The sequence below is a fragment of the Lissotriton vulgaris genome, chromosome 8 (genome assembly GCF_964263255.1).
Source record: "Lissotriton vulgaris chromosome 8, aLisVul1.2, whole genome shotgun sequence".
NCBI classification, from domain to species: domain Eukaryota; kingdom Metazoa; phylum Chordata; class Amphibia; order Caudata; family Salamandridae; genus Lissotriton; species Lissotriton vulgaris.
In genome coordinates this window covers 743,669,162-743,694,782 of record NC_141696.1, presented here as the reverse complement: position 1 = coordinate 743,694,782, position 25,621 = coordinate 743,669,162, and the positions used below count along the sequence as shown (strand labels likewise).

Genomic DNA, 25,621 nt, shown 5'->3' with positions numbered 1-25,621 from the left:
CTTGAAGAACATGTATCGGCGCTTGTACTTTCATCTTGTGTTGCATGTTTGCTACAAACAATCCTTGACTCTGTGATGGCATGAAGGCAGCCCATGTATATTCCGTTGTCTTTGAAGGTGTACGACAGTGCACCAGAGACAATTCATTATCTTTTTCAGCCAGCATGACAGCACCACTGTCAATGATAAAAGATATGAGACACCTGTTGACGTTGAGTGGGATCTTTAGGCACTATCCAAAGACATTTGACTGGTCCATGTGGCGACATCTCTTGGATTTGGGCACTTCTCTGTATGAGAGCAAACATACATGCGCAAGTCATTCATTAGTAGATACCATCATCGCTCAGCAATTTTCTTTACCGTCACTCGAGAATGACATCGAAGAGTCTGTGAACAATGCCTGTGACTGTGTGAGGCCTCTGGAGGTTGTTTCTGCTGGTGGGAGCTGGAAAGGAACACAACAACAAGAAAGTTGACGCATCGCTCTTCTTGCAACAGTTTTTCAGACGCAACGCCTTGGTGCGTGAAGAATCTCCCTGCATCGCCTGTCACCTCCGCTCAGTTTCCACTTGCCTCACTTGATGTCGTAATTTGGCCTTGTGGGCCTGGCTAAAGCACTTCTGGAACTTTCTGGCATCCATTTTATCTTCTCAGTGTGGCATAGTTGGTTTCTCTTTCACTCTGCAAACCATTATGAAATGGTTTTCTTTCCCGCAGCCCTTGCATACCTGTCCAATGGCAGCACATTTACCTTTGTGTGGAAAGGAGAATCCGCATCAGAAGTACAATTTATTTTTCTTTGGAGACATCACTTTATGATCCTCAACCTTGTGTCTCTGCTATCTTTTCACGTTCAATGCTGATTCATTTTGGGCAAACCTGCTTGCATATCTGCTGCCTGTTGAGCTGCAAGTTCTCCTACTCTTGTAGCCATGAGCACACTCTCCAGACTGAGTGTCTCACGCAACATCCGTCATCTGAACAAGTCAGATAGGCACCTGTTAGACTTGGCCTCTTTCCCCAGATGTTTGCCTCTACCTCCTGTATTTTTGCTGCTGTCCTGGATTTCATTGTTGATGGTTTGGATGCTTCAGGCACTTTGCCACTGCTGATCAGTGTCAAAGTGCAAGTGCTCCCTGTGTAAATTGTTATTGTGATTGGTTCTCCCTGATTGGCACATTTGATTTACTGGTCAGTCTCTAGTAGAGTGCACTGAGTGTGCCAGGGCTTGGTAAATAAAATACTACTAGTGGGCCTGCAGGACTGATTGTGCCACCCACATGAGTAGCCCTAAATCGGTGACTCAGACCTGCCACTGCAGTGTCTGTGCACAGTTGTTAACTGCAATGTAGACTTGGCAAGTGCACCCACTTGCCAGGCCCTAACCTTCCCTTTTCTTACATGTCAGTCACCCTTAAGTGAGGCCCACGGTACCCTTGTGGGTAGGGTGCGGTGTATGTGAAAGGTAGTACATGCCCTGATGTATGTGGCATGTCCTGATAGGGAAATACTGCCAATTTCGTGTTTCACTATTGTAAGGCTATCTGTCCCGATAGGAAAGCATGGGAGTTAATTTATAGCATCATATAAATACAACTTACCATTGGGACCAGATAGGAAAATAACGTTTAGGATGGCGGAACTCAGAATCTAAAGATGCATCTTTTAGGAAAGGTGATTTTTACATTCTGTGTTTGAAAATGTGACTTTAAGAAAGTAGGTATTTTCTTGCTGAGCCAACCTGTTTGCTTCTGCTAGGATGTGGATTGGCTCCTGGCTTTGGAGTGATAGGGGCTTGGAATGCGCAGTGGCTCCAGAGAGTCTGGATGAGTCAGCGCTAGGCTGAATATGCCTGATCTGTATTTCGAGTGGTGGGAAGAGATTTCCCTTGCACCTTCTGACTTACACAATGCTGTCTCCCCTCCTGCCGGGCAGCTGCACCAGAGAGAACAGAACTGGTTTGGAATGGGCTCAGAGACCCTTGCACAAAGAGAACAAATATATTTTGGGGTATAAGTATTAGACCTAAAACCCCTGAATTTTAGACTATTTCTGGAATCAAGAGGAATCTTTGCCAAGGAGAAGAGCTGGAGAAAATGAGCTTGCTGTGTGTCTGGGGTTGGCATGCAGTTGCTGTTTTTTACCAAGGAAAGGAGAAAGACTTTGCTGTGTGCTGTGTCCCCTGCTTGAGGAAAGTCTCCAAGGGCTTGAGTAGAGTTTGCCTCCTGTTTTGAAGTCTCAGGAACACAAATACTTCATCCCCAGCTCCCCAGAACTTCCTTGCTGGGAGTTCTGACGTGCCAGGAGTGCCTGTGACTGTGTGAGGCCTCTGGAGGTTGTTTCTGCTGGTGGGAGCTGGAAAGGAACACAACAACAAGAAAGTTGACGCATCGCTCTTCTTGCAACAGTTTTTCAGACGCAACGCCTTGGTGCGTGAAGAATCTCCCTGCATCGCCTGTCACCTCTGCAATATTTGACGCATCGAGGGATCACGGATGAAGAAATCCAGGCAGCACCACTCAATGTCGCCACATTGTTCACCGACGCATTACGGATTTCCACGCATTGTCCCTGTGCGGCAAGTTTTCCCCAACGCATCACCAGCGGATCTGAGTCGTCTCAGAATCGATGCATCACTTCCCCCTACAGACCGGCCATGACGCATCCACAAAGGTCTCAGGAATAAACGCATCTCTTTTTTTGGACCCTACCCATCACTGTGGCTGTTTGGCTCGGTGAATTTTGTCACAACAGGTACTTTGCAAGAATCATGCATCCATCGTTTTCTATGGATTCAGTTTCTAAAACCTTTTGAAAGTCATTTCTCTTAATACTTGTATGTTGGATTTTTGTTGTTTTGCTCTTGTTAAGTTTAGATCTTGATACTTTATTTTTCTAAACTAGTGTGGTGTCCTTTTGTGGTGTTATCACTGTGTTACTGTGAGTGTTGGTAGAAATACATTACACATTGTCAGCGCGTGCCAAACTACCAAGGAGGTGAGCAGGGGTTATTTAAAGTTTGTATCCCCCTTACCCTGAATAGAAACAAGGGTCCCTATTTGGACAAATGTACCTACCTCTGCCCCCATTTCTAAGAGCACCCATTGATTACTCTGAGACATATGGCTTCTTCATCACTGTACTAATTTAACCTGCATAGCTTGACGAGTCTCAAGTCTTTCAGCAATTTCATCCATCATTCTCCAGCTTGCTGTCTAGCTTGGTCGAATATGTTCCTTTTATAGTAGATGTTCGGCATTGGATTGAACTGACCTCTAAAGCCACTTTAATTTCCCGATAAAATATATTATCAGCTTATGGTATTTTCTTTTTCGCTTCTTTCACTCCATCACCTGCAAGGATCTTTAAGTATTTGATATTCTTCCTGTCATCTGTGTCTTCTGGCGCGTCAATGAAATCATCAAATTTCTCAATCCAGACAGTCTATTTGGTACCAATATTCAACTTTTTGCCGTTGTCAATTGGAAGTGGCAATTTCAGGAAGGCGACATCATTGTACTTGGTGCTATTTTCCGAGGCTATTGAAGCCCTTCAATTATTGAAGATCTTTCGAGTTGCCTCAAGTGCACCTTGCAGCTTTAGTGGTTCACCACTTCAGGTACCAACAGCTCCATAAGCACAACCCATGTGCTATCACTTGGGTCGCTGTACCCAATGCTGAGGTCGGATGGCGCTCCTTACTCTTGTTCTGGTGTGTGCACTCATGTTCTCCGTACCTGGCTGTCGCTGCCTTAGCTTTCCTTGGCTCTGTGTGTCTCTACTTCTGGTGTGCTTTTGCACCTAGCTCTAACCGTCTTCTGCCCTTCTCGTTATGTATATTTGAAAGTTCAATATTGTTCGATGGTGCTGTATCTCTTCTTTTGGTCAAACCAGAAGGTTCTGGGCCAACTATAACTGAATTTTCCGTAAGCCCTTCGCCCACTTAGAAAACTTTGACTCCACATTGGCCAACCGTTGATCGTCACTTTGACTAAGGCACACATGGCATTCACAAGCAGTTTGCTAGATCTCGGGAAGCTCTCTGGGACAGCATTCTCGGATTTTAGGGTTACAGATCCTCTGACTCATTGCCAGTCTTTACTCTAGTTTTAGTGTGTGCACTCATGTTCTCTGTACCTGGCTGTTGCTGCCTTAGCTTTCCTTGGCTCCTGTGTGCGTCTACTTCTGGTGTGCTTTTGCACCAAACTCTCACCGCCTTCTGCCCTTCTCGTTATGTATGTTTGAAAGTTCAATGTTGTTCGATGGTGCTATATTTCTTCTTTTGGTCTTACCAGCAGATTCTGGGCCAACTATAACTGAATTTTCCGTAAGCCCTTCGCCCTCTTAGAAAATCTTGCACTGACTGGAGTGGCGCTTTGACTCCACATTCGCCAACCGTTGATCGTCACTTTGACTAAGGCACACATGGCATTCACAAGCAGTTTGCTAGATCTCGGGAAACTCTCTGGTACAGCCTTCTCGGATCTTTTGGCTACAGATCCTCTGACTCATCGCCAGTTGTGGCGACTTCCCCAACCCAGTTGCATGCAAATGACTACACCACACAAGGAGCTCTGCAGTGCATGTCTTTATTCTTCAGAGTGCAACTGTTAACTTACTCACAGTACGTTCCCAACTATATTTAACCACACCTAGACACACCCCATCGCTTACGTCATTCCTACGGAGTCTTTCAGGGACAAGAAGGGTCCAGCTAGATAAATATATACAAGACGATACAAGACCTATCAAAAAGAACGAGCCGGGAGGCATTCTTTAGTAAAAATGTAAAAAAACTGAAACGTATGCATATAGTAAAGAAATATAATTCAATACTGATACTACAAGACGTAAGGTGAAGCCAGAGATTAGAAGTGAAATGCTTTTCTAGTGAAATATAATCTTAGAAAAAGCCAAACATATGTAGGAACTGTGGCTCAGCCTAGAAGAGTTAACTGCATAATTGAATCTGTTGTGCACTCTGAGGAATGAATTTCGTTAGTGGTGTGTGATAAATCATTAGTGTATACTCTACCATATAGAAACTGGCAAAAATGTTCAAAATTACTGATCCCATTTTTATATCTTGAGAGGCCAGCTGGTTCTTCGAAGACTACTCAGATCTAATTAAGTTTTTAAACTTCCACGCTGAATATGTTTTATCTGCAAATTTGTTGGCCTATTTAAAGCTCTGCTCAGCTTACAAATGACTTAAGGTTACCTTGCTCTGTAGAGTTGGTGGCCTCTTTAATAGTTTTCAAAACAATTTATGGGTCTAATGCCCTACTTACTTATCTCATGCCCAAAGTATGGTATTCTGGATTTTACCAATATGCACTTCAGCATTTCTATAGCAAACCCATTCCTTTCCAAAATACCTAACACTTTTTCCAACCTAATGTCATGTTCCTTCTGAAGTCCCCATCTATAAAATATAATTGCGGAAATAACTTATGTCATTAACTCTTTAAGAAATGTGTACAATATTGTTTAGACTATGTTGGCAGCTAACACCAACCCGAAGGGCATCAGATAGCATTGGTAGCACCCTACAGTACTAATGAATGACATACACGTCTTGCTCTCAGGATGCAATGTGGAAATCAAATCAGTAGTGGAAAACCACTTACCACCTTAAAGGATGACTGGTAGAAATGGGGTCTCTAGTTGGCAGAGGTTTGTACCCTGTCCAAGTAGAGACCACTAACCTAGTCAGGGTAAGTCAGATAGACATCCTAAATTAATCTGTGCTCACCCACTGGAAGCTTGACACAGAGCAGTCAGGCTTAATGCAAAATGCAATGAGTAAATTATTTGTGCAACACTTAAAATACAGTAATTCAATTAAAACAACAAAAAAGACTCCACCCACGTTTAGAAACATAAAGACTATTTATTTGAGTAAAACAACACCTGAACAACAAAAATCCAATCAGTAGAAGTCAAGATATGAATTTTTAAAGAATAAATGCGAAAACCGTGCTTAGAAGCCAATAGCACCAAAGGTTACTTGAGGTTGCCCTAGACCGGGGTTAATCCAAAATGTCAAGCTGACTGACATGGAGAACAGGTCAGATGCAGTTCCAAACAGGTCCAGCGGAAATTTTACCTTCTCAAGTTGAGCCAAGAGTCCCATTCGCAGGGAAGAGGTTCGCCGGGAGTATAGTGAGCGTCACTGGCAATGGTCCAAGGTGCTCAGAGATAATCTTGCACCCGCTCATGGTAATCCTTTGTAAGAGTGGAGAAAACAGGCCTGTTTGCGGTCACAAAGAGCCCAAAAGCATGATTTAAAAAGCTACAGCACAGAAAATCCACTTCTGAGGCCCACGGCTACAGTAGGACTCGAAGATGGCAGAGTCCAGCAGTGACAGCAAAATTGCAGGAAGTCTTTTGTGTCCCTGAGACTTCAGAAACCAGGAGGCAAGTCAGCAAGCCCTTGGAGTCACTCTGGGTTCAAATGAGATGGGTCCATTCCTTGTTCTCAGCAGGGCAGAGATCAGAAGGCAGCAGGATTGCTCAGCAAAGCAGAGAAGCAGTTTCTAAGAATAATCAGTCACCGCAAAGTGGCATTCCTTATAGCACAGGAGTCTTTACTCCAGCAGAGTTATTCCCAGGTCATGTAGTGTACTGATTTCATAGGTCCGGATTTCTGGTACGTATACTCAAAAGTGCCTCTGATGTAGGGGGTAACTTCAAAAGAACTCTCTGAAGTGCTCAAGAATCACTTTCAACCACCTCCTGTGTGCCAGGCTAACCCTGGGGGCAAATCAGTGATTTGTGTGAGGACAGAACACAGCCTATTCAGATATAAGTCTAAGCCACCTCGCTCCCTTTCTGCCCAGGAAGGCTATCAGTATGCAGATTAATACAGATAAATATCCTGTCACACCCATCCCTTCCTGTGTTGGGGCTGTCTAGAGGAAATGTACAAAGTGTAGCTGTCCCGCAGCCCTGGCGTGTATTGAAGACGGGCTATCAGACACAAAGAGTTATAAGCGCAGAGAAATATTCACTTTCTTGAAGTGGCATTTCCACTTGATGGAAATGTCAATCCAAGTGATGTCCATTTTCACAAGTAAGGAGGAGTTATCATCACTATTCTAACCAGTCCAAACATGATAAAGCTACTCCTTTCTGATCTGGAATTACCTTTGAAATGTATATGAAGGAAAAAATGAAATAGACTTGTTGTCACTACCAGGACATGTCACACATAAATGTACACGTCCTACCTTTTACTTACACTGCACCCTGCCCATAGGGCTACTTGGGGCCTACTAAGGGTGACATATGTGTAATAAAATGGGAGCTTAAGGCTTGGTAAGTAGTTTTAAATACCAAGTAAAAGTGGCAGGAAACTGCACACACAGGCCCTCCAGTGGCAGGCCTCAGACATGGCTAAGGGTTACTTATGTGGGTGGCAAAAGCAGTTCTGCATGCCCACTAGTAGCATTTAATTTACAGGCCCTGGACACATGTAGTGCACTTTACTAGGGACTTACAAGTTAATTAAAGATACCACTTGGATATGAGCCACTGCTACCATGTTTTAGGAAGAGAGCACATGCACTTTAGCACTGGTTAGCAATGGTAAAGTGACCAGAATCCCTAAGCCAACAAAAAGGTCAGAAGAAATAGGAGGAGGAAGGCAAAACGTTTAGGGGGACCTATTTTGAACAATGATCATCATTTCACTAGTGGAAACGCATCTACTAACATTGAAAACGATTGGAAATGTTTTTAACATTCAATTTACTTTAGACTGACTTTCACCCATCACTAACACTTACTCCTTACTGTTGGGCATAAAATATTGAACACATTTCCTGGGCCCTTCCATCACAGTAGGGTCTGGCCTTTTTTGCGACATGTAACTTTCCGGTGGGTTCTTTATTCTTAACCTCTAAAGCAGTCTTCAATACACCAGCATGATAAATGTTTTGCCCCTGTAGTTCTCTGGACTGAAGCCTGAGAGATTTGAAAATCTCTCATAAAAGTTCCCCATCCATACTCTTTTAGAAAATGTATGATATAATATTCCTACCTCTTGAACTATGTGTAACCCTACACCTCCTAGTTGCATGAAACACACTGAATTGTTACTTCTTTGTCTTTTGATATTCAACAAAATGTTTTCCTTCACATGTAGAAATGCACTTCCATTTGCCAGACCCAGGCCGCAGGGTCTGGAAGCGCTGCAACTGTCTCCATAGCACCGCTCTTCAGCCCCGTGCTCATGAGGCCAGCGGCCCCACATATAAGTCCACTCACTTGTTTGGTCCACCTACTTTATGACTCTGATCTTCATTAAACAACACAGATGGATTGGCATTGGTCTCTTTATTTTTCCAACTCCACTTCCTTCATCGATTCCAGCGTATACTCAGCGGAGAAACAGGACTCCTGCAGACTTGGTGGTTGCTGGGCTTTGGAGGGAGGCTACAAGCGCCGCACTCGCTCTCATAGAGTGCCGTCGATAGCTACTTTACCGCTGTGGGACTGCGAGGCTTGGGAACCAGCTGCAGCCTCATCCCGCAGCAGCCACGCCCCCTTAATTCCCAAGGGCTACAAGAGCAGTCAGTGCCTTCCGCGAAGCGGGACGCGAGCGGGACGAAATCCGGACGAAGCCCGGACAAAGGGCGGGCCCTCTGAGGCCCTCAGAGGCCCGAGGAGACTGGACTGGGCCCAAACCCCTGGCCGTTTATGACTCTGTGCGTATATCCTGAGTAAGTCTTCTCCGTTTTCCATCTACAGGTGTTTGCTCCCCATAAATGACCAGCACAGACCCTATCATGTCGGATAGGTTAGGGTGCCCACTAAATGGAACTCTGGACAATTATTTTACTAAAACTGTTGCCGATGTTCCTAAGGAAATTACTTTAACAGAGCGGCGAGCAAAACGTCGCCGTTCTGTAGAAAGTATGAAGAATAGGTCTTTGTTCGAGTCACCGTTACCAGCTACTGCCACTACAGAAGGGAGCCAAAATGGCAATGACTGTGTACTTCTATTGGATAGCCTGCCCCTTGTATTTAGAGACTGCACGTTGTCACCTAGTTCCTGCCCTAAGATAACTGTGAATGACTCGTTGCCTGCTAATTGTATTAGCATTCCTACAGTGACTGAGGCACTGAATACCCCTATGTCCATGCCATGTAAAAATATACGAATTAGGGCAAAAAAAACTACGCCACTTAGAAATTATGGCCCACCGCCTACCAAAAAAAGGAGGAAAAGGGGGGAACCGCAACAACAGAAGCTGAGCCATACTGATTTCGGTAAAAAGACCAAGTCCATAACTGGGAGTGATAAGGCCCCAATAGCAGTGCCTTTCGTGGTAGTCCTTACAGGGGTACCTGAGCTGGAAAAGAATAAGAGGGAAGGATTTGCCCAAATAATGTCCGCCGCCTCCAGTGGTTCGGGGGAAGACCCAAGGATATTGAAGGTGATATAGTGGTGGTGAATTTTAGAGACCAACAAGCTGTCCAGTTTATATTAAACTGGCCACCTGGAAATGCCAATAATCGTATCATTCCCCTACCACTGACATATTTCTACCCGAGATCAGTGGTATTTCCACCCCAGCACCAATTCCCTCAATATCCGCAAATACAGGCTCATTCTAATACCTACCCTTCGACCTTACAAAATGTCAGGAACCATCCATATGTGCCTTACTCCGTACCGGTCCCTGATCCCTATGGATGGAATTTTTTACCTACTAGGATCAATACAACCACCAATGGGAGAATGAACCATTTAAAACCATTCACGCCATTGGAGACTACAAATAGGTTTGATATATTTAATGGGTTAGATGACTGTGACTGATGTTTTTTGAGTCCAGGGGATGAGGGAACCGGAATACATTTTTCCAGTATGGAGGGCATTGACAATGGAGCTGATGTAACGGGGAACGTAAATGTATGTCCCCAGTTGAACAACTGAATGGGCCAACGCCCCTTCCTATCAGGAGTATACATACTGTTGGGCAAGTAAGTACCCCAGGAAAAGGGTATAAGTTAATAGGTTGGAACATTGCAGGGTGGTGTAACAAGACGGACAGCCTGGGCTGGTCGGAATTTGTCACCAAATTTGATATTCTTTGTCTCCAGGAGACGTGGTGCACTGAAGATATCCTCCTAGAAGGCTATGTCGCCTATAACTGCCCGGCCCTGAGTTCCAGTATGGGTAGAGCTAGAGGTGGGCTGGTGATTCTGTTGTCAGTGAGTCTCCCGGCACGAGTCAAAACACACATGACAGTTGGCTCACACTCACAGATACTATGGCTGCAGCACAATGGTGGTCGGAATGTCTCAATAATTAACCACTATAATAATGTATTTAACCATTCCAGTTCTGAAGTGGTTGATGAACTTGAGGAGGCAATAGAAAATCTGTGTGGGCAAACTGGTATCTCTTTCGAAATTCTGTGGGCTGGTGACTTTAATATTTATATGTGCCCCTTTTCTTTCTCAAGAGTGTGTGGTTTTGGAGGGGAGGATGGGGAGGATCAGGCCCATTTTATACACACAACCTATGGGAACTCACTCAACACACTCTTGCTTAAATTTGATCTGTTGATATTGTCACCTAGGAAGGATAATGAGGGCAAACCGTTACCAACCTTTGTGGGAAGGAATTCTGCCACTATCATAGATTATCTTATAGCCTCCGCAAGTATAAACTCCCTGTGTACTGTACCAGAAGTACTAGACTTGGCTCTCAGTGACCATAACTGTCTTACAATACATCTGCTTATGTGGGGGGAGAAGGCTGTGATATCCCATGGAATAGTGGCGGATTTAATCCCGCATAGACCAAACGGTCCCAGGATTAAATTGGGGCGACACAATGAGGAACTACTATCAGCCAAAATTGTGTCTGCATGCCTACCGGAGGTGGAATACTGTCTTGAGCCCAATACATGCCCGACAAGTATATTAGCTGGGTTTGCACTAATTATCGCGATTACAAAACAGATTTTGACTAAGAATAAGGCAAAGGGACAAGGGGCTCCTAGAGGATGGTTTAATAGGGCGTGTACAAAATCCCTACAAAAATTAAAAAACGCCCTTGCTAGTAAGCCCAGTGATAGGGAAGTGGTCAGAACCCTAAGGAGCACTTATAAAATGCCCTTGAATTTGAGGAAGCAGGAGTTAAGAGAGGAAGCATGGGACAATATGTCCAAGGCCGTAGATCTCCGAGATACTAAGTTATTTTGGAATACCGTTAATAGTCCCTTCCTTCATGATGAGGTATACCCAGTGCTCTCAGCCCAAGTAAATGAGGAAAACTGGGTATGCCACTTCTCTAGCATATTTAACCCAGGCGGGATATTTACAGAGAGTGCCTCGGTTGCAGTCCCTAGACCACCTACACCGCTTAACATTACAATTGCTGAGGTGGATAGTGCCATCCGGTGTAGCAAGGGAGGGAAGGCCCCCGGCCCTCATGGGGTCCCAGTGGACCTATACAAAGCTGATGTAACATTATGGAGCCCCCTGCTGACTAAAGCATTTAACGCAGTAGCTTTGGCCTCTGCACCACAGTCTTGGGGAGAGTAGATTATTATTCCTATTTACAAAAAGGGAGATAGGAGCGAGGCTAAGAACTATCGCCCTATCTCCCTCCTCGACTCCTCCATGAAAATAATGAGTAGGGTGTTATTGATCCGATTGGAGGAATGGGTTGAAGAGAACGGGATCCTTGCGGACTCCCAGTTTGGTTTCCGCAAGGGGTTAGGCACTATAGAACAGTGCATCAACCTAGACCTTATTATAGGCAAATATACGCGTGCAAAACAGGGTTCGCTGTTCCTCTGTTTTGCGGACCTATTAAGCGCATTCGATTTGGTTGACCATGGTTTACTATGGACAACCTTATTGAATATGGGGGCCCCACCCGAAATCATTTATTTTTTGGCTCATTTGTATGGCAACTTGTCCGCTAATATCCGTTTTGGGCCAATGAGCGAATGTACCTCAAGCATTCGAGTAAGGTCCGGAATTAGGCAAGGATGTGTTCTTGCCCCTCTTCTTTTCTCTCTTTTTATCAACGCCATTGAATCAGAATTGCGTTCAGTTAATGCCGATGTTCCGTCCGCTGAGGGTATATCAATTCCAGTTCTGCTCTACACGGACGACACGGTCCTCTTATCCAGAACCCCTGTTGGGCTGCAGAAATTAATGGATGAGTTTCAGGATTTTACTAATGGGAGAAAACTCAAGATCAACAATTCAAAAACTTTTATTTTGGCTTGTGGAAAGAAAGTTAAAAAACTAAGACCCTTTTCATTCAAGGACCAATTGATCCAAGTGGTTGAAAGCTTTTGTTATCTAGGCATTACTTTTAATAGCGGGGGTATTTGGTCTCATGAGATGACCAATGTTAGGGCAAAAATGGGTAAAAGTGCATTTGGTATTTTTAAATTTGCTTCTCAACTGGGCTCAAGGCGCATATTTGATATGTTATACATATACCGCCACAGATGTGTCGCGCTGGCCCTTTATGGGTCAGGGGTATGGGGACATTGTAATCATCATTTACTCCAAGTCGAAGAAAACAAATTCATTAAGAAACTCCTCTGTTTACCATCTTCTGCCTCTACCAGTCTGATACATCAGGAGGTTGGTTTGGAACATCTTACAGATCTTATTGGTCTTAGACCCCTACTGGTATGGAGGTCTATCTGGCTTAAAGAACAGACCAGTTTTACGAGGAAAATTATTCATGACTGCCTCCGCCTGGATAAGTATAACCTGATTCCCTGGCTCAACTATATATGTTCCACATTTGAGGATGTTTTTAAACTAAATGTTTGTGAAAACCCCCTTTGTGCCTTGGATATCCCTAAAAATGAGTTAAAACACGTGTATTTGAGGGCTAAGGCACAAAAGCGTTGTTCTGCCACCAGTTAGTACTCTACTCATCGTTTTTATAATACATATAATCTGGTTGAACCTGGTTTCGCAGAATATTTAAAAATGGTAACTATACGATCACACCAATATGTCCTTACCAGACTACGTATGGGGTCTGTTCATTTGCTTGTTGCCTGTCCGCACATCCAACTTCACACTGTAGCTCCTTGCCCGTGTGACGGATCATCTAAACAGAGCACTGTGCACTTTTAACTGATTTGCCCTTATTACTTACAACTCCGGATTATTTATCTGAAACCACTTTTTAAAAAATATAAGGTATCCTCTGTGAAAATAGTCATGAGTCTTTTATTCGCACTTGCCAAACCTGATGTGTGCTTTTTTACAGCTGTATATATTTTAAAATCTGTATCTCTTAGGAAAAGTATGTCTTTTGTAACTGAAAGCTTATAAAATGTAATTGTAAATTGTAAGCGTTGTGATGTACTGTTGCACTTTTATGATTATTTTTACAATGATCGAATAAAGTTTTTGAACTGAACTGAAAACAGCACTTTACAGCAACCTCCATTGTGACAGTGTGGCATCAATTTTATGGAGACACTTCTCTCCTGCTTGGACTGCCCTCTCTCTGCCGCTCACCTGCTACCCTGAAAAGTCAGGTAGATTTTAAACTCTGGGCCTTGGTGGGCACACCTCTCGCCTCTTCCTGCCGGGAAATTGTTGACTTTTAGGGCACTTGGTGGGTCCTCAGTGGGATGTGCACACCATCTGTTAAGTATTCCTGGGGATTTCAACCAATGGCCCTTCATGTCATGCAACTACTTTGATTGGTCCAGACAATTTAAGAGCCAGTTTACGCTCCACCTGCCTCACTCTTGGAGTAACATTATATCCTGGTCCTCTGGTTGCTGGCATTTTCTTGGATTTCGGCCCGACTGACCTTTCTTGAGCTTGCGCTGCTTGCTACCTTATAACTCCTTCCTGTTTTCTCCAGCTGATTGGATTTGGTTTTCTTATGATTTTGCAGCTTGCTTACTTATATGTACAATCGTTTGGAATATTGCCGTTAATTACTGATATTTTTGTACTGTGTATTCCATTTAGAGAGGTGTACCTGGTATGGACATTTATTTAAAGCTTAGCTTCGTTTGAACAAAAAGCTGTTTATTGAAAGTGAGTCCACATATTAGCTTCTTAATAATGTACTTCGATTACGTTTATCTAGTAACCAGAAGGATAGTTAGGTTTTCTTGACTTGTCCTGGTACTTATCCTGGGATTATATTTTGTTTTCCATGTGTTTTAACCGAAAGATTTACTACAGGCTAATACAGCTTTCTGAAAGGTATATTGTGTTAGTCGTGTCTGCGCCAATATGTTGCCTCTCATTTGTCTGGAGGCTGCTAGAAGACAGCTTTCTGGCTGAGGGGCAGCTAGGTTCTCTTTATATTGGTTTTGGAAATCTAAAATCCTGTTAATTGGTTCTTCTTAATCTCAGTAAGTGAAGAGAAGGAGTTTCTTATTCACTTGAACATGGCTTATTAGGCACTGCTATTGACAAGCGTGACACCATTATCACTGATTCTACTAGTGACATTCACCTCCTAAGTCTCAGTAACAAATATAACCGTAGGAATCAACTGCCTCACGAGACCCTATGTCTTTAATATTGCTGGACGCCGAAAAGGCTTTTGATAGGGTCTCGTGGGGTTTCCTGTGGGCAACAATGATTAAGTGCAATTTCGGGAAAAAATGCATAGGAGCATTAAAAGCCCTTTATAAAAATCCGAGTATCAGACTGAGAGTAGGGGGAGAATTGAGCGAGGTAATAAAAATCGAACGTGGGACCAGGCAAGGATGCCCATGTTCCCCTCTACTCTTCGCCTGTTATATTGATTCATTTATTAGATATATAGAAAAAAATAAAAATATCAGCCCAATTATGCTGAATGGATACGAGACCAAAATATTGGGATACGCGGACGATTTAGCAATCACATCATCAACACCAGTAATAGCAATTAGAGAGATCGAGGATGAAGCTAAAAAATATGGTCTTCTATCAGGGTATAAATTGAACCAAGGGAAAACGCAAATAGTTGTTAATCAATTTGTTAATATTCAGGACGAAAGAGTTATAGAGTCTGCGGTTTATTTGGGCGTTAATATAACATCCGACTTATCGAAGGTTGTGGAGAAAAATCTGACCCCTGTAATTAAAAAGGCAAAATTAGACCTAGACAGGATGGACAATTTACATTTAACAATTATAGGTCGCTGTAATGTTATAAAAATGCTGTTCCTGCCCAAAATTCTATATTTATTCCGCACGATTCCTTTATTGTTTACTAATAAGTGGTTTAAAGAAATAGATGGGATTTGTAATCGCTTTATATGGGCAAAGGGCAGAACCCGAAGATCCATTAAGATGTTGGCACTATCTAAAGAACGGGGGGGCCTTGCAGCACCGGACTTTAAAACATATTATTTTGCTTCAGTCCTTCAGTATTGTAAAGGACTTCTCGGAGGAAATACGAAAGATATCTGGAGGGGTAATGCTGGCATTCCGGATATATATGAACTGCTGGTTTTGGATTCTAATAAGGGACTCCTTACTTTCAGGGAGTTAAACTATTATAAAAGAACGAAGTTCAAGGTGTTGGGTGCGGCTATCTCAGCTTGGTCAATTATCCGGAAGAAAATTAAATTAGGGCGAATGAATTTTTATACTCCTTTATATATGAATGAACTTCTCCCAGATGTATTCCATGATCAAGTGATGAGGCGGTGGGATAATCTTGGGGTCAGCACAATTGGAGACATCACAGATCAATCAGGGTTAATAACATTTGAAAGGGCGCAACAGCTATACAATTTGGATCAGAGAGACTTTTTCAAATACTTACAGATAAGGTCAGTCCTGCAGAGAAAACAAGCAGGCAATTGTAAATTTATTAGGGTAGACCTGATGGAATTTGTTCGAGATGAGGATGGATGCACAATCTCTCAACTATATGGTGCATTATGCCAGTATAATGAGGATGACAGAGGAAAGGTATTTGATAAATGGAGAAATAAATTAAATCTATCAGGAAATGAGGCTGAAAAATCGCTCAGGTTAGGAAACACTACTTTAAAGGTTGCAAATCTGCAGGCACAATATTTTAAGACTCTATATGAATTATATTATACACCGCATAGAATAGCCAGTTGGGGGGGCACGAGTGGGATCTTCTGCCCAAGATGTCAGAGTATGGAGGCTGACACAATACATATGTTTGCAGCTTGTCCTAAACTAGATCCCCTTAAAGAAGCTATGGAGGAATTCTTTAAAGAGGAATTGAAAATCTCGATTAAATTAACTAATGAGATTATGGTTCTTGGGGTGGCAAAGGAGGGGCAGGAGGTACCCCATCAAGAATTTTTATTTATTGCAATGACGCTGATCCGGCTTTGTATTGCAACGGTATGGAAAGACTCTAATCCTCCTTCGTTTCAACAATGGCTTTCAAAATTATTAGCTATCTATACTCTAGAGAAAGCTTTATATGAAAAAAAAGGTGCGAAGGCAAAGCAGCTTGGGAAGCGGATATGGGCCCCAGTTGAAAAATGGAAAATTAAATTAGACGGTTAACTAAAAAGAGGGATAGACTCATGCTTATTCTTACAAGATTATAGTCGGTGGGGTCAAAAACTGCTTAGCACTCTTTGTAATTTTTCATTTTTTTTCTCTTTTTTTTGTTGTTTTTTTGTTTTTGCTTTCGTTTAAACTTTGCCTTTTAAGAATATGTTGTACAATTCGTTTGATTCTTTAATTGACAAAGCACTAATTGAATGACTTCTGTTATAACTGATATATATGTTAAAATAATCAATTGTTTACACTTTGTTTTTCTGATGATGAAATAAAAAAAAAAAAAAAAAAAAAAAAAAAAAAAAAAAAAAAAAAAAAAAAAAGGAATCAGTTTTCTCTTGCATCCTCTAGCAAAATGTCCCACTACACTTATTACATTTTGGTTGAAAGCAGAACAAACTTTACTATACACTATATGATTGCTACTTCGATGCCTATAGCGCTTTCAGTGGTCATCTCCCCGTTGCTCTCCCTTCCATCTTTTTGTTGCTGGATTCTCCTTACTGTTTCCTGTCCCTAAATACTTTCACCTTGCCCACAGTCTATTGCTGTCCCTCTTTTGCCCCTTTCCGAGAAGGTGCACAAAAAAAAAGGCCAAAACAAGCATTGTTAAAACCAAAAGGGTTACCTCCGATATGACAAAACATGCTACCAAAGACAGGCAGAACTATATTTCCATACTACGAGCATTAAAGTGAGACGTGATGGCTTTTCAAATGCTTGCTAGAGGAGGTGGTAATATGGGTGGTGGCAAAATTGAAGGAGGTTATGGTGGGGGTGGTGCTGCTATTGGTAGTATTGTTTGTTTTGGTAGAAGAGTGGCATTACAAACAGAAGTATTGGTGGTGACAGCATTAGTTGTACTGCATAGTAGTGGTTGTACTGGAGGTTCATTAGTGGTTGTTGCTGATACTGGTGGTGGTGACACTGGGGCTACTGACTAGTATTATTGAAATTGGTGGTAGTATTGGAGCGGATACTGGGAGAGGGAGAGGAAGTGGTACTGGTGGCACTGTGGTATTGGTGGTGGTCTGGTACTGGTGATAATAGTGGTTGTCTATTGGTAGTGGTGTACAATTATTGTTGCTGTGGTACTGGTGGGATGGGCTGTGCTGGGATGTTGTTGGTAATCTGTTACTGTTGGTGGTATACGTGAGGCTGGTGGTGGCCCTGGTGGCAGCAGTGGTTGTATTGGTGATATTGGAGGCAGTGCTATCCCTGATGCTGCTATGATGCATGAGTGAAATAAAGAATTGTATGTGACAAAATGTGTGGTGGTTGAGTGTACTTTTTAGATTTGAGTCCCTTTTCATTGCAAGGCACTCACTCCATAAAAGGCGGAATCAGGGCATTAAGTAGAATTTAAAAAACTAGGGGGCTCCCATATGGGAGTGGCCGATGTAATTAAGGGCGTGGTTTAGAAAACTTGAGCTAAAAATCTGTACTTAGCATATTGCTCTGCCCCACTGGTATTTTGCTGCTTCTGTCCATTCATCCAGACATATAATGCAAGTAACATTACACCTACAACAAGCCAGGACTATTGGCTTTGCCAATGGTTGTAAATTGCATAAGATAAATAAGCAGCAACTATGCCTTTGTTGTATATAATATTGTAAATGCTTCTGCTCTTGTGGGCGAGGTTGTGGCTAAGGATAGAGCTTCCGACTTTCGTGCTGAGAAAGGAGGTTTGAGCCTCACGTAAATCATGTGATTCAAAACATGAATATGTCCTTGTGCAATGTAACTGGTGCTCATGTTTGCTCCAAGTTTGCCCTTTATAAAACTGAAAAATAAGTCTCTTTGAAGTTACATCAAAAGCAGTGATACTATTGCAGTTTTTCACACCCTGAAGGTAAAAAGGAGAGCCCTGTAGCGACCCGTCTTGGCACATGCTTTCACCGGCAGGACCCGGCCCACTTAAAGCCCTGTATAGTAAACTAAAATGGATCTGTCGGGGGGCAACAATGACTTTGTCTTGAAAGCTAACTTCAGGAGAATAATCTATCCAACAGTATGTTCAATATATCAAGTAATACTGTAAATAGAGCAAATTAGAGCACGCGAAAAAGTGAACACAAGAAACACCCATTACAAATAAAACAAGCAAAAGTATTTTGCTATAAGAATTTCTGTTATTGAATTGTTCCATCAGATATAACAAATCACAAATAGACATATCGTAGGGCTGTCCAAATGAGATGCAAGTATTAAAGTGACAAGTGTATTAAAGTGACATAAGGGGTCAGTGACAAGGTGTATAGACATTCGTAAAGCTATGTACAAGTATATAGAATTTTAAGAGTGGTGAGATCAAAGATTGACAGAGTCTCTCTGGTAATGGCAAGGTTGCTCTGTGTTGAGAACCAGAGGTGTGTACTGGCTGAATCAACATTAAGTGTGGACGCTTCGACCCTAATGACGCATAAATAATATGTTGTGGTGGGTCTTCTTCAGGACAGGGGACAGCCCCAGACTTGGAAAGAGTCCTTGGAGGGAAACAGCTGTTCTGCAGTCTGTTTCCCTCCAAGGACTCTTTGCCTGAATGAATTATCGTGGCTGGGATTTTCCCTCGTGTTTGGTCCACAAGCCTCAGGGCACTAGCCAACAAACCTGTATGATTAATCCTGAATGTGTAAATATACCCACAGGACTTCTTGCCATATTACCAGCATCAGTGACGCTGGTCCCCCTTTCCACTTGTGTGATTAAGCCTACATGTGTCTTCCTTGACAATTGTAGATCATTCTGGCAGCCCCCATTCACCACGGGACGCCTTCCCAAGTATGGGGCTGTCCCATGTCCTGAAGAGGACCCGCCAAAACATATTATTTATGCGTCATTAGGGTTGAAACTTCGACGATTAATGTTGGTTCAGCCAGTACACACCTCTGGTTCTCAACGCAGAGCAACCTTGCCATTGCCAGAGAGACTCTGCCAATCTTTGATCAGACCACTCCTAAAATTCTTTATACTTGTACATAGCTTCACGATTGTATATACACCGTGTCACTGAGCACTTATGTCACTTTAATACACTTGTCACTTTAATACTTGAATCTCATTGGGACAGCCCTACGATATGTCTATTTGTGATTTGTTATATCTGATGGAATAATTTAATAACAGAAATTCTTATTGCAAGGTACTTTTGCTTGTTTTATTTGTAATGGGTGTTTTGTGTGTTCAATTTTTCGCGCGCTCTGATTTCCTCTTTTTACAGTATTACTTGATACATTGAGCATACTGTTGGAAAGATTATTCTCCTGAAGTTTCATTTTAAGACAAAGTAATTGTTGCTCCCTGACAGAGCCATTGTAGCTTACTATATACTCACCCAGGATCTGAGGGTCACTGGGTTACCCCATTGTGTTATACCTCACTTAAAGCTCTGGGCGGAATGATAAATCAAGCACCTAATAAAATGAGGTGAAAGGAATACTCCTCTGAGACTAGTCAAAAGCCACTCTGAATATTTTCCAGCACTGGTAACATGCGATCTGGTAACATCTAAAGCTGTCTGTGGTCTGACCTAAAAAGTATAGTAGATAGGCTTTAAAGGAATCAAGTTTGAACACATTCATTTAATTGTTGACAATTCATAGTATAAATTATTTAGCCCCATATCTGTACATTCTACATTTTCGTGTGACAAATAAATTACTACATACACGTGTCTGAAGGTTTCCACTATGACAGGAAAGCATTGTTACTGCATTTGAACTAGTAATGCTTGTTTACTAAAATGTCATACCTGATTGTCAAGCAGTTCCTTCACGTCCTGCGGATCCGGGGCTGCCGAAGTTTCTTGTTGATGCTCACTGAGGCGCCTTTCCGCTTCATGCTCACTGAGGTACCTTACCGCTTCACGCTCACTGAGGCGCCTTTCCGCTTCATGCTCACTGAGGTGCCTTACCGCTTCATGCTCACTGAGGCGCCTTTCCGCTTCATGCTCACTGAGGTGCCTTACCGCTTCATGCTCACTGAGGCGCCTTTTTTCTTCATGCTCACTGAGGTGCCTTTCCGCTTCATGGTCACTGAGGCGCCTTTTTTCTTCATGCTCACTGAGGTGCCTTTCCGCTTCATGCTCACTGAGGCGCCTTTCCGCTTCAGCAACAACTTCTTGTAAGTGTATGTTACTCGTTCGGATCTCTTGCAATTGCTATTAAAAAGATTTTGAAAAAAATATGAAGTCCAAATGATGCACAAATGTGTTATCAAAAATCAGAGTGGACATTATGTCATCAACAACATCCCGAAGATCACAGAGGATGAGAAATAAATAGTGTTTTCTTACTAGTACCTCACATCTTTGCACCGTGGACTGCTCAAGCATTTTGTTCAAGAAAACACGCATTATTAACTATTTAATGGAAAGCAAAGCATTCTCAGCAAGTTGTAATATTTAAACATCTCAATTACCTTCCATAGTACCATAAACCTACAAAACTCCAGTCCTCAGTTTCAGGTGACAAAAAAAAAGTAAGCACAAATACATGCACAAAATGGTTGACCACATTTCTAGGTGAGCAAGGTGGTAAAATATTCATGTCTCCACTTAATTGCAGAGTTCTGTGACATCCCAAAGTCTTTTTTTCTTCTTGGGCTAGGGTTCAGATATTCTACACTTTCCCCATTTGGTCAACCAAAAGAACTGCACTTGCACAACATCATTTGATATACCTGGAGTAACCAATAGTTTCATTTAAGGACAGACAACACTAATCAAGAAAATCAAATTAACTCTATAACTAAGACAGCACCCGAACAAAAACCAGATATCTGGCCTGTTTAGGTATGTCAGAGTATTCCATCTTCCTTTACCCCTCGCTTCACCCTCTTCTTCCTAGCCTGGTTCGTGTTTCTGCCAGTCAATACATAGTATAGCTGCATGGCCCCCAAAGAGATAAGTTACCTCTTTCTGGAAAACCAACGGGTAGGCAGAATACAGGATTGCGACCTTTGCATCAAGCTCTCTGAATGAATTGCTGAAGAGTTTCCTAGTCGCTAAGTTCTGCATAAGATCTCAGCTCTGGCAGTTAAATCTCTTGGAACCATCATCACTGTTGCTCCTCTGCCTTTATCCGCCACCCAGTTGTTCCCCCTCTAAAGTTCATTCATTCATTCAGTGGCAGTTCCTGGTCTCCTTCTGACTTAGGCCAGACTGTTCCCTAAGCCATTGCTGCACAAACTGGTAAAGGCTGCCCACTTTGGTCTGTTCAGGAAAACTGACCATTTGAAGTCTTGCAACCCTCAGTTGATCCTCTGTGTTCTATGTGAATGCTGCCAGATGTTCCGCATTCTCTAAAGGCTTGATTCAAAGCCTTCATTTGTTGGCCCTTTTCCTGTTGAAAAGATCATTATTCCTGATATCCTTTGTCTGAACTTGCCCCCTCTTTGGTATATCCATCAAGATTTCCACTCTTGCCGTCTACTTAAACCTTCTCATCTACCGCTTTACACTGCTCAAGCTCTAGTATTTATAGGAGATGTTCCAGAACATGAAGTCTGACCATTCAAACATTCACTTCCGGGTTATAGGCGGCAGTGTCCTTTAGGAAGGAGACGCCAAAAAAAAAACAGCTCACCTGGCAACACCATGTTGGGGATTCCTTGGCCCTGAAGTCTGGCACTCGTGTTTCCCAAGTGGTGAGCGTTTTTTTCTTTTCCTAGAACTCCATTCGGATCCCCTGCCTTGTTTCCTTCAAGCACTGTCTTGAAACCAGATGTTAATTAGACCTACATCCACATGTATTTCTAAATAAGAGTAACGTCTTTTCTAGTCACCGTACACTACTTATGGATTGTTGAGAAGGCAAGTTCCTAATGTTTTCTCTCTGTATGATTGACCAAAATCACCTGACTTCGGTATTTGTCTTTACCCATCTCTACTGAAATGGCTTAATATTGTAAAAGTGTTTTCTCTCACTTCCATCAATTGAGCTCTATTTCGCCCGAGCCTAATCCCTGGAACCTGTGTATTTAATTCCACAGGCATAGGGTTTAGGTTCCAGGGAAGCTGTGGATTTCTGGTATTGATCCTTGGTATCTTGGAAAACTGACAGTAAATCATCCGAAATTAACCTGGGGTGCCCAGGGATTCGTCTAAGAATGCCTCTGCGGGCTATTCTGTGAGAACTACGTTAACACAAATGTCAGCGAGGATCTGGTTTGATAAAAAGAAAAAAAATACTAATATGTTTGAGAAAAGTCAGCCATGCTCCATTTCAGTGGGATCTGTAGGTTATAAACGAAACTGACGTGCTCAGGGAGTCTTCTAAGGATGCCTCTGAGGCCACATTATGAGATAACTACAATAAGAGAAATATCAGTGAGGATCTCTTTTGATAAAAATATTGATTGTATTAGAGGTAACTTATTTCTGTCCCATTGTAGTTGGATAAGGTTATTTATTATTTGACCCACATACCACAATCCAGGAATCCCTTTCTTCGATGAACTTGAGAAAGACACGTAGAAATTCCAAAATAATAAAATTCTAGGTGCTAAGTCAGGCGAGAAGTGTTCTTGTCCAGAAGAGCGCAAATACTCTTTCTCACAATCTTATTTTCCCAACATGTAGTTTTATAAGGAAACTTTATTTAATCCAGTTTCAAAGAACTGTCACAAATACTTCCCATTTGTTGTTTGAAATTAACTTTCTGTTTTGCCTCCCCTACAGAAAGTATTTTTTAAAGCAAATACCAGTTTTTAGTTTTATATTGTAGTGTTGTTAATTTGCATGTTTATACAATTTAAGTCTTCTTTTGTTTAATTGTGAGGAGGGGAAGTGGATATATGAAGAGATGGGAAGAGAGTTCCAGGCTTTGGCAGTGACCTATGCAAAATTTCGACCACCCAGCATCGCATGTTTTAATTGAGAGAAGGCATTACGGTGATTTTTGCCAAATCCGGCCACCCTACCTAGCACCTTTGAATCTAGAGGTGGTTAAGATAAGAGAAGATGATGAACAAAGAAGCCTTGTCAGTTGATAGGGAGCGAAGAGGTTTCTCGATTAAGATGATGCACGTTTGGTGAAAGGCACCATAGCAAGAGGGTGTGCCTTGAAGCAACAGTGTTTTTCATGAGGAAGCCGGGAGAGATAATACTTTGGGTGAGAAAAAGCAGTGTTTCTTCAATCTCAGTATCAGATGGGTGATTGCATCCTGGTTGATCGGAAGGCATTTTATAAACAAACCATGTAACACAAGAAAAAGCAATTGCTGTAGTTGAGGTAGGACAAGCTTGAAAGTAAAGTTTGGAATCAACCGCTCTGCACGCAAGCATGCAGTCGAGCTCTAGGACCTGCTTGACACAACAGCCCCGGACGTCACCTTTGACAGAGACCTGATTTAACGACTCCTCCGCACCCGACATCACTATAGATATCCCTCTCTGCTACAAGATCACCCGCAGACACCCCACCAACGGAGTTGGAGGAGGATTCGCCATTATCCTCAAGAACAGCATCAGGGTCTCGACTAGCACCGACGACGCACTCAGCACCGCCGAACACATGCATTTCCAGATCCACACAGACCCTAACTCCACCCTCAGAGGCACCTTCTTCTCCCGACCCCCCGGGCCCCGCCCCCAGTTCAGCAACTCCATCGCCAACTTGATCAGCATGCACGCCCTGACCTCCAACGACTACATCCTCCTCGGAGACCTGAACTTTCACCTTGAGAACAACAACGACAATAACTCCACAACCCTGATCGATAATCTCGCCAACCCCGGACTGAAGTAACTCGTCACAACGCCCACCCACTCCGCCGGCCACGCTCTCGACCCCGTCTTCTCCTCAAGCCCGTACGTCTCCATCAGCCACACCACCAAACCCCTCGGACCGACCACCGCTGCATCCACTTCGCCTTCCAGAAACCCACCACACACCACCGCACCCAACAGATCCCCCACCGCTGCTGGAGCAAAATCACATAAGACCAACTACACGCAAACCTCCCTCTCAGACCACTCACCGAACCCTCCAACACCGACGAGCTGCCCACAGCCTCAGACGCTGGATCGAGGACTGCGCCAACACCCTCGCCCCACTGAAGAAACTCCCCCACAGAGACACCAGCAAGAGGGCCAGCAGGTTCACCCCAGAACTCCTGGCCTCTAAGCAAGCCTGCCGGAAACTAGAGAAGAAATGGCACAGTGAACAAACTCCAGACAGCCACGCAGCACACAAGGACGCCATCTGCAACCACCACCACCTCATTAGGGTGGTCAAGAGGACCTCCTTCAAAGACCACCTCGACAACAACGCATGTAATAGCAAGGAGCTCTTCAACATCGTAAAGGAACTCTCCCACCCCAGCTTCAACAAAAATGACATACTGCTGTCGCAAGCCCTGTGCTACTCCCTTGCCACCTTCTTCCACCGCAAGATAGCAGACATCCACGACAGCTTCAACACCCAGACAGCCCCAACAGACAGCAACACAACAGACCTTCCGTACACCATCGACCACGACCCCTGCTAGCCTGGGCCAGCGTGAGCATCGATGACACCATCAAGACCATGCGCTCAATGCACTCCGGCTCTCCGTCAGACCCATTCCCGCACCCCATCTTCAACAGAGCAAGCAGCTCCATCGCACCCCACCTGCGCAACGTCATCAATCTCTCCCTCGAGAGGCCGCGACCTTCCCAGAGATATGGAAACACACCGAAATCAACACCCTACTCAACAAACCTAAGGCAGACCCAAGAGACCTCAAGAACTTCCGGCCCATCTCTCTGCTCCCCTTCCCGGCCAAGGTAATCGAGAAAAACGTCAACAGGCAGCTAACCCGATACCTCGAAGAAAACAGAATCCTGCACCCTTCCCAGTCAGGGTTTCGCAGTAACCACAGCACCAAGACGGCCCTCATCGCCGCCATCAGGACCACGTTGGACAACGGCGAGACTGCAGCACTTATCCTCCTAGACCTCTCTGTCACCTTCGACACCGTTGGCCACCGCACACTACGCGCACGCCTCCACACCGCAGGGATCCAAGACAAGGCTCTTGATTGGACCACCTCCCTCCTCTCCGGCAGAACCCAGAGCGTCCACCTTCCCCCATTCCGTTCCAAAGCCTCTGAGATC

The 25,621-nt window shown here is 43.4% G+C and overlaps 1 protein-coding gene across 1 annotated transcript in view; it reads right to left on the bottom strand.

Moving 5' to 3' along the window:
* LOC147697944 (uncharacterized) overlaps positions 1–25,621 on the bottom strand; it is a 1,308,576-nt gene that overhangs the window by 993,539 nt on the left and 289,416 nt on the right. The window contains exon 6 of the mRNA XM_086936165.1: positions 20,276–20,683. Coding sequence (XP_086792291.1) covers positions 20,276–20,683 — 408 coding nt within the window. The remainder of the gene's footprint in view (positions 1–20,275; positions 20,684–25,621) is intronic.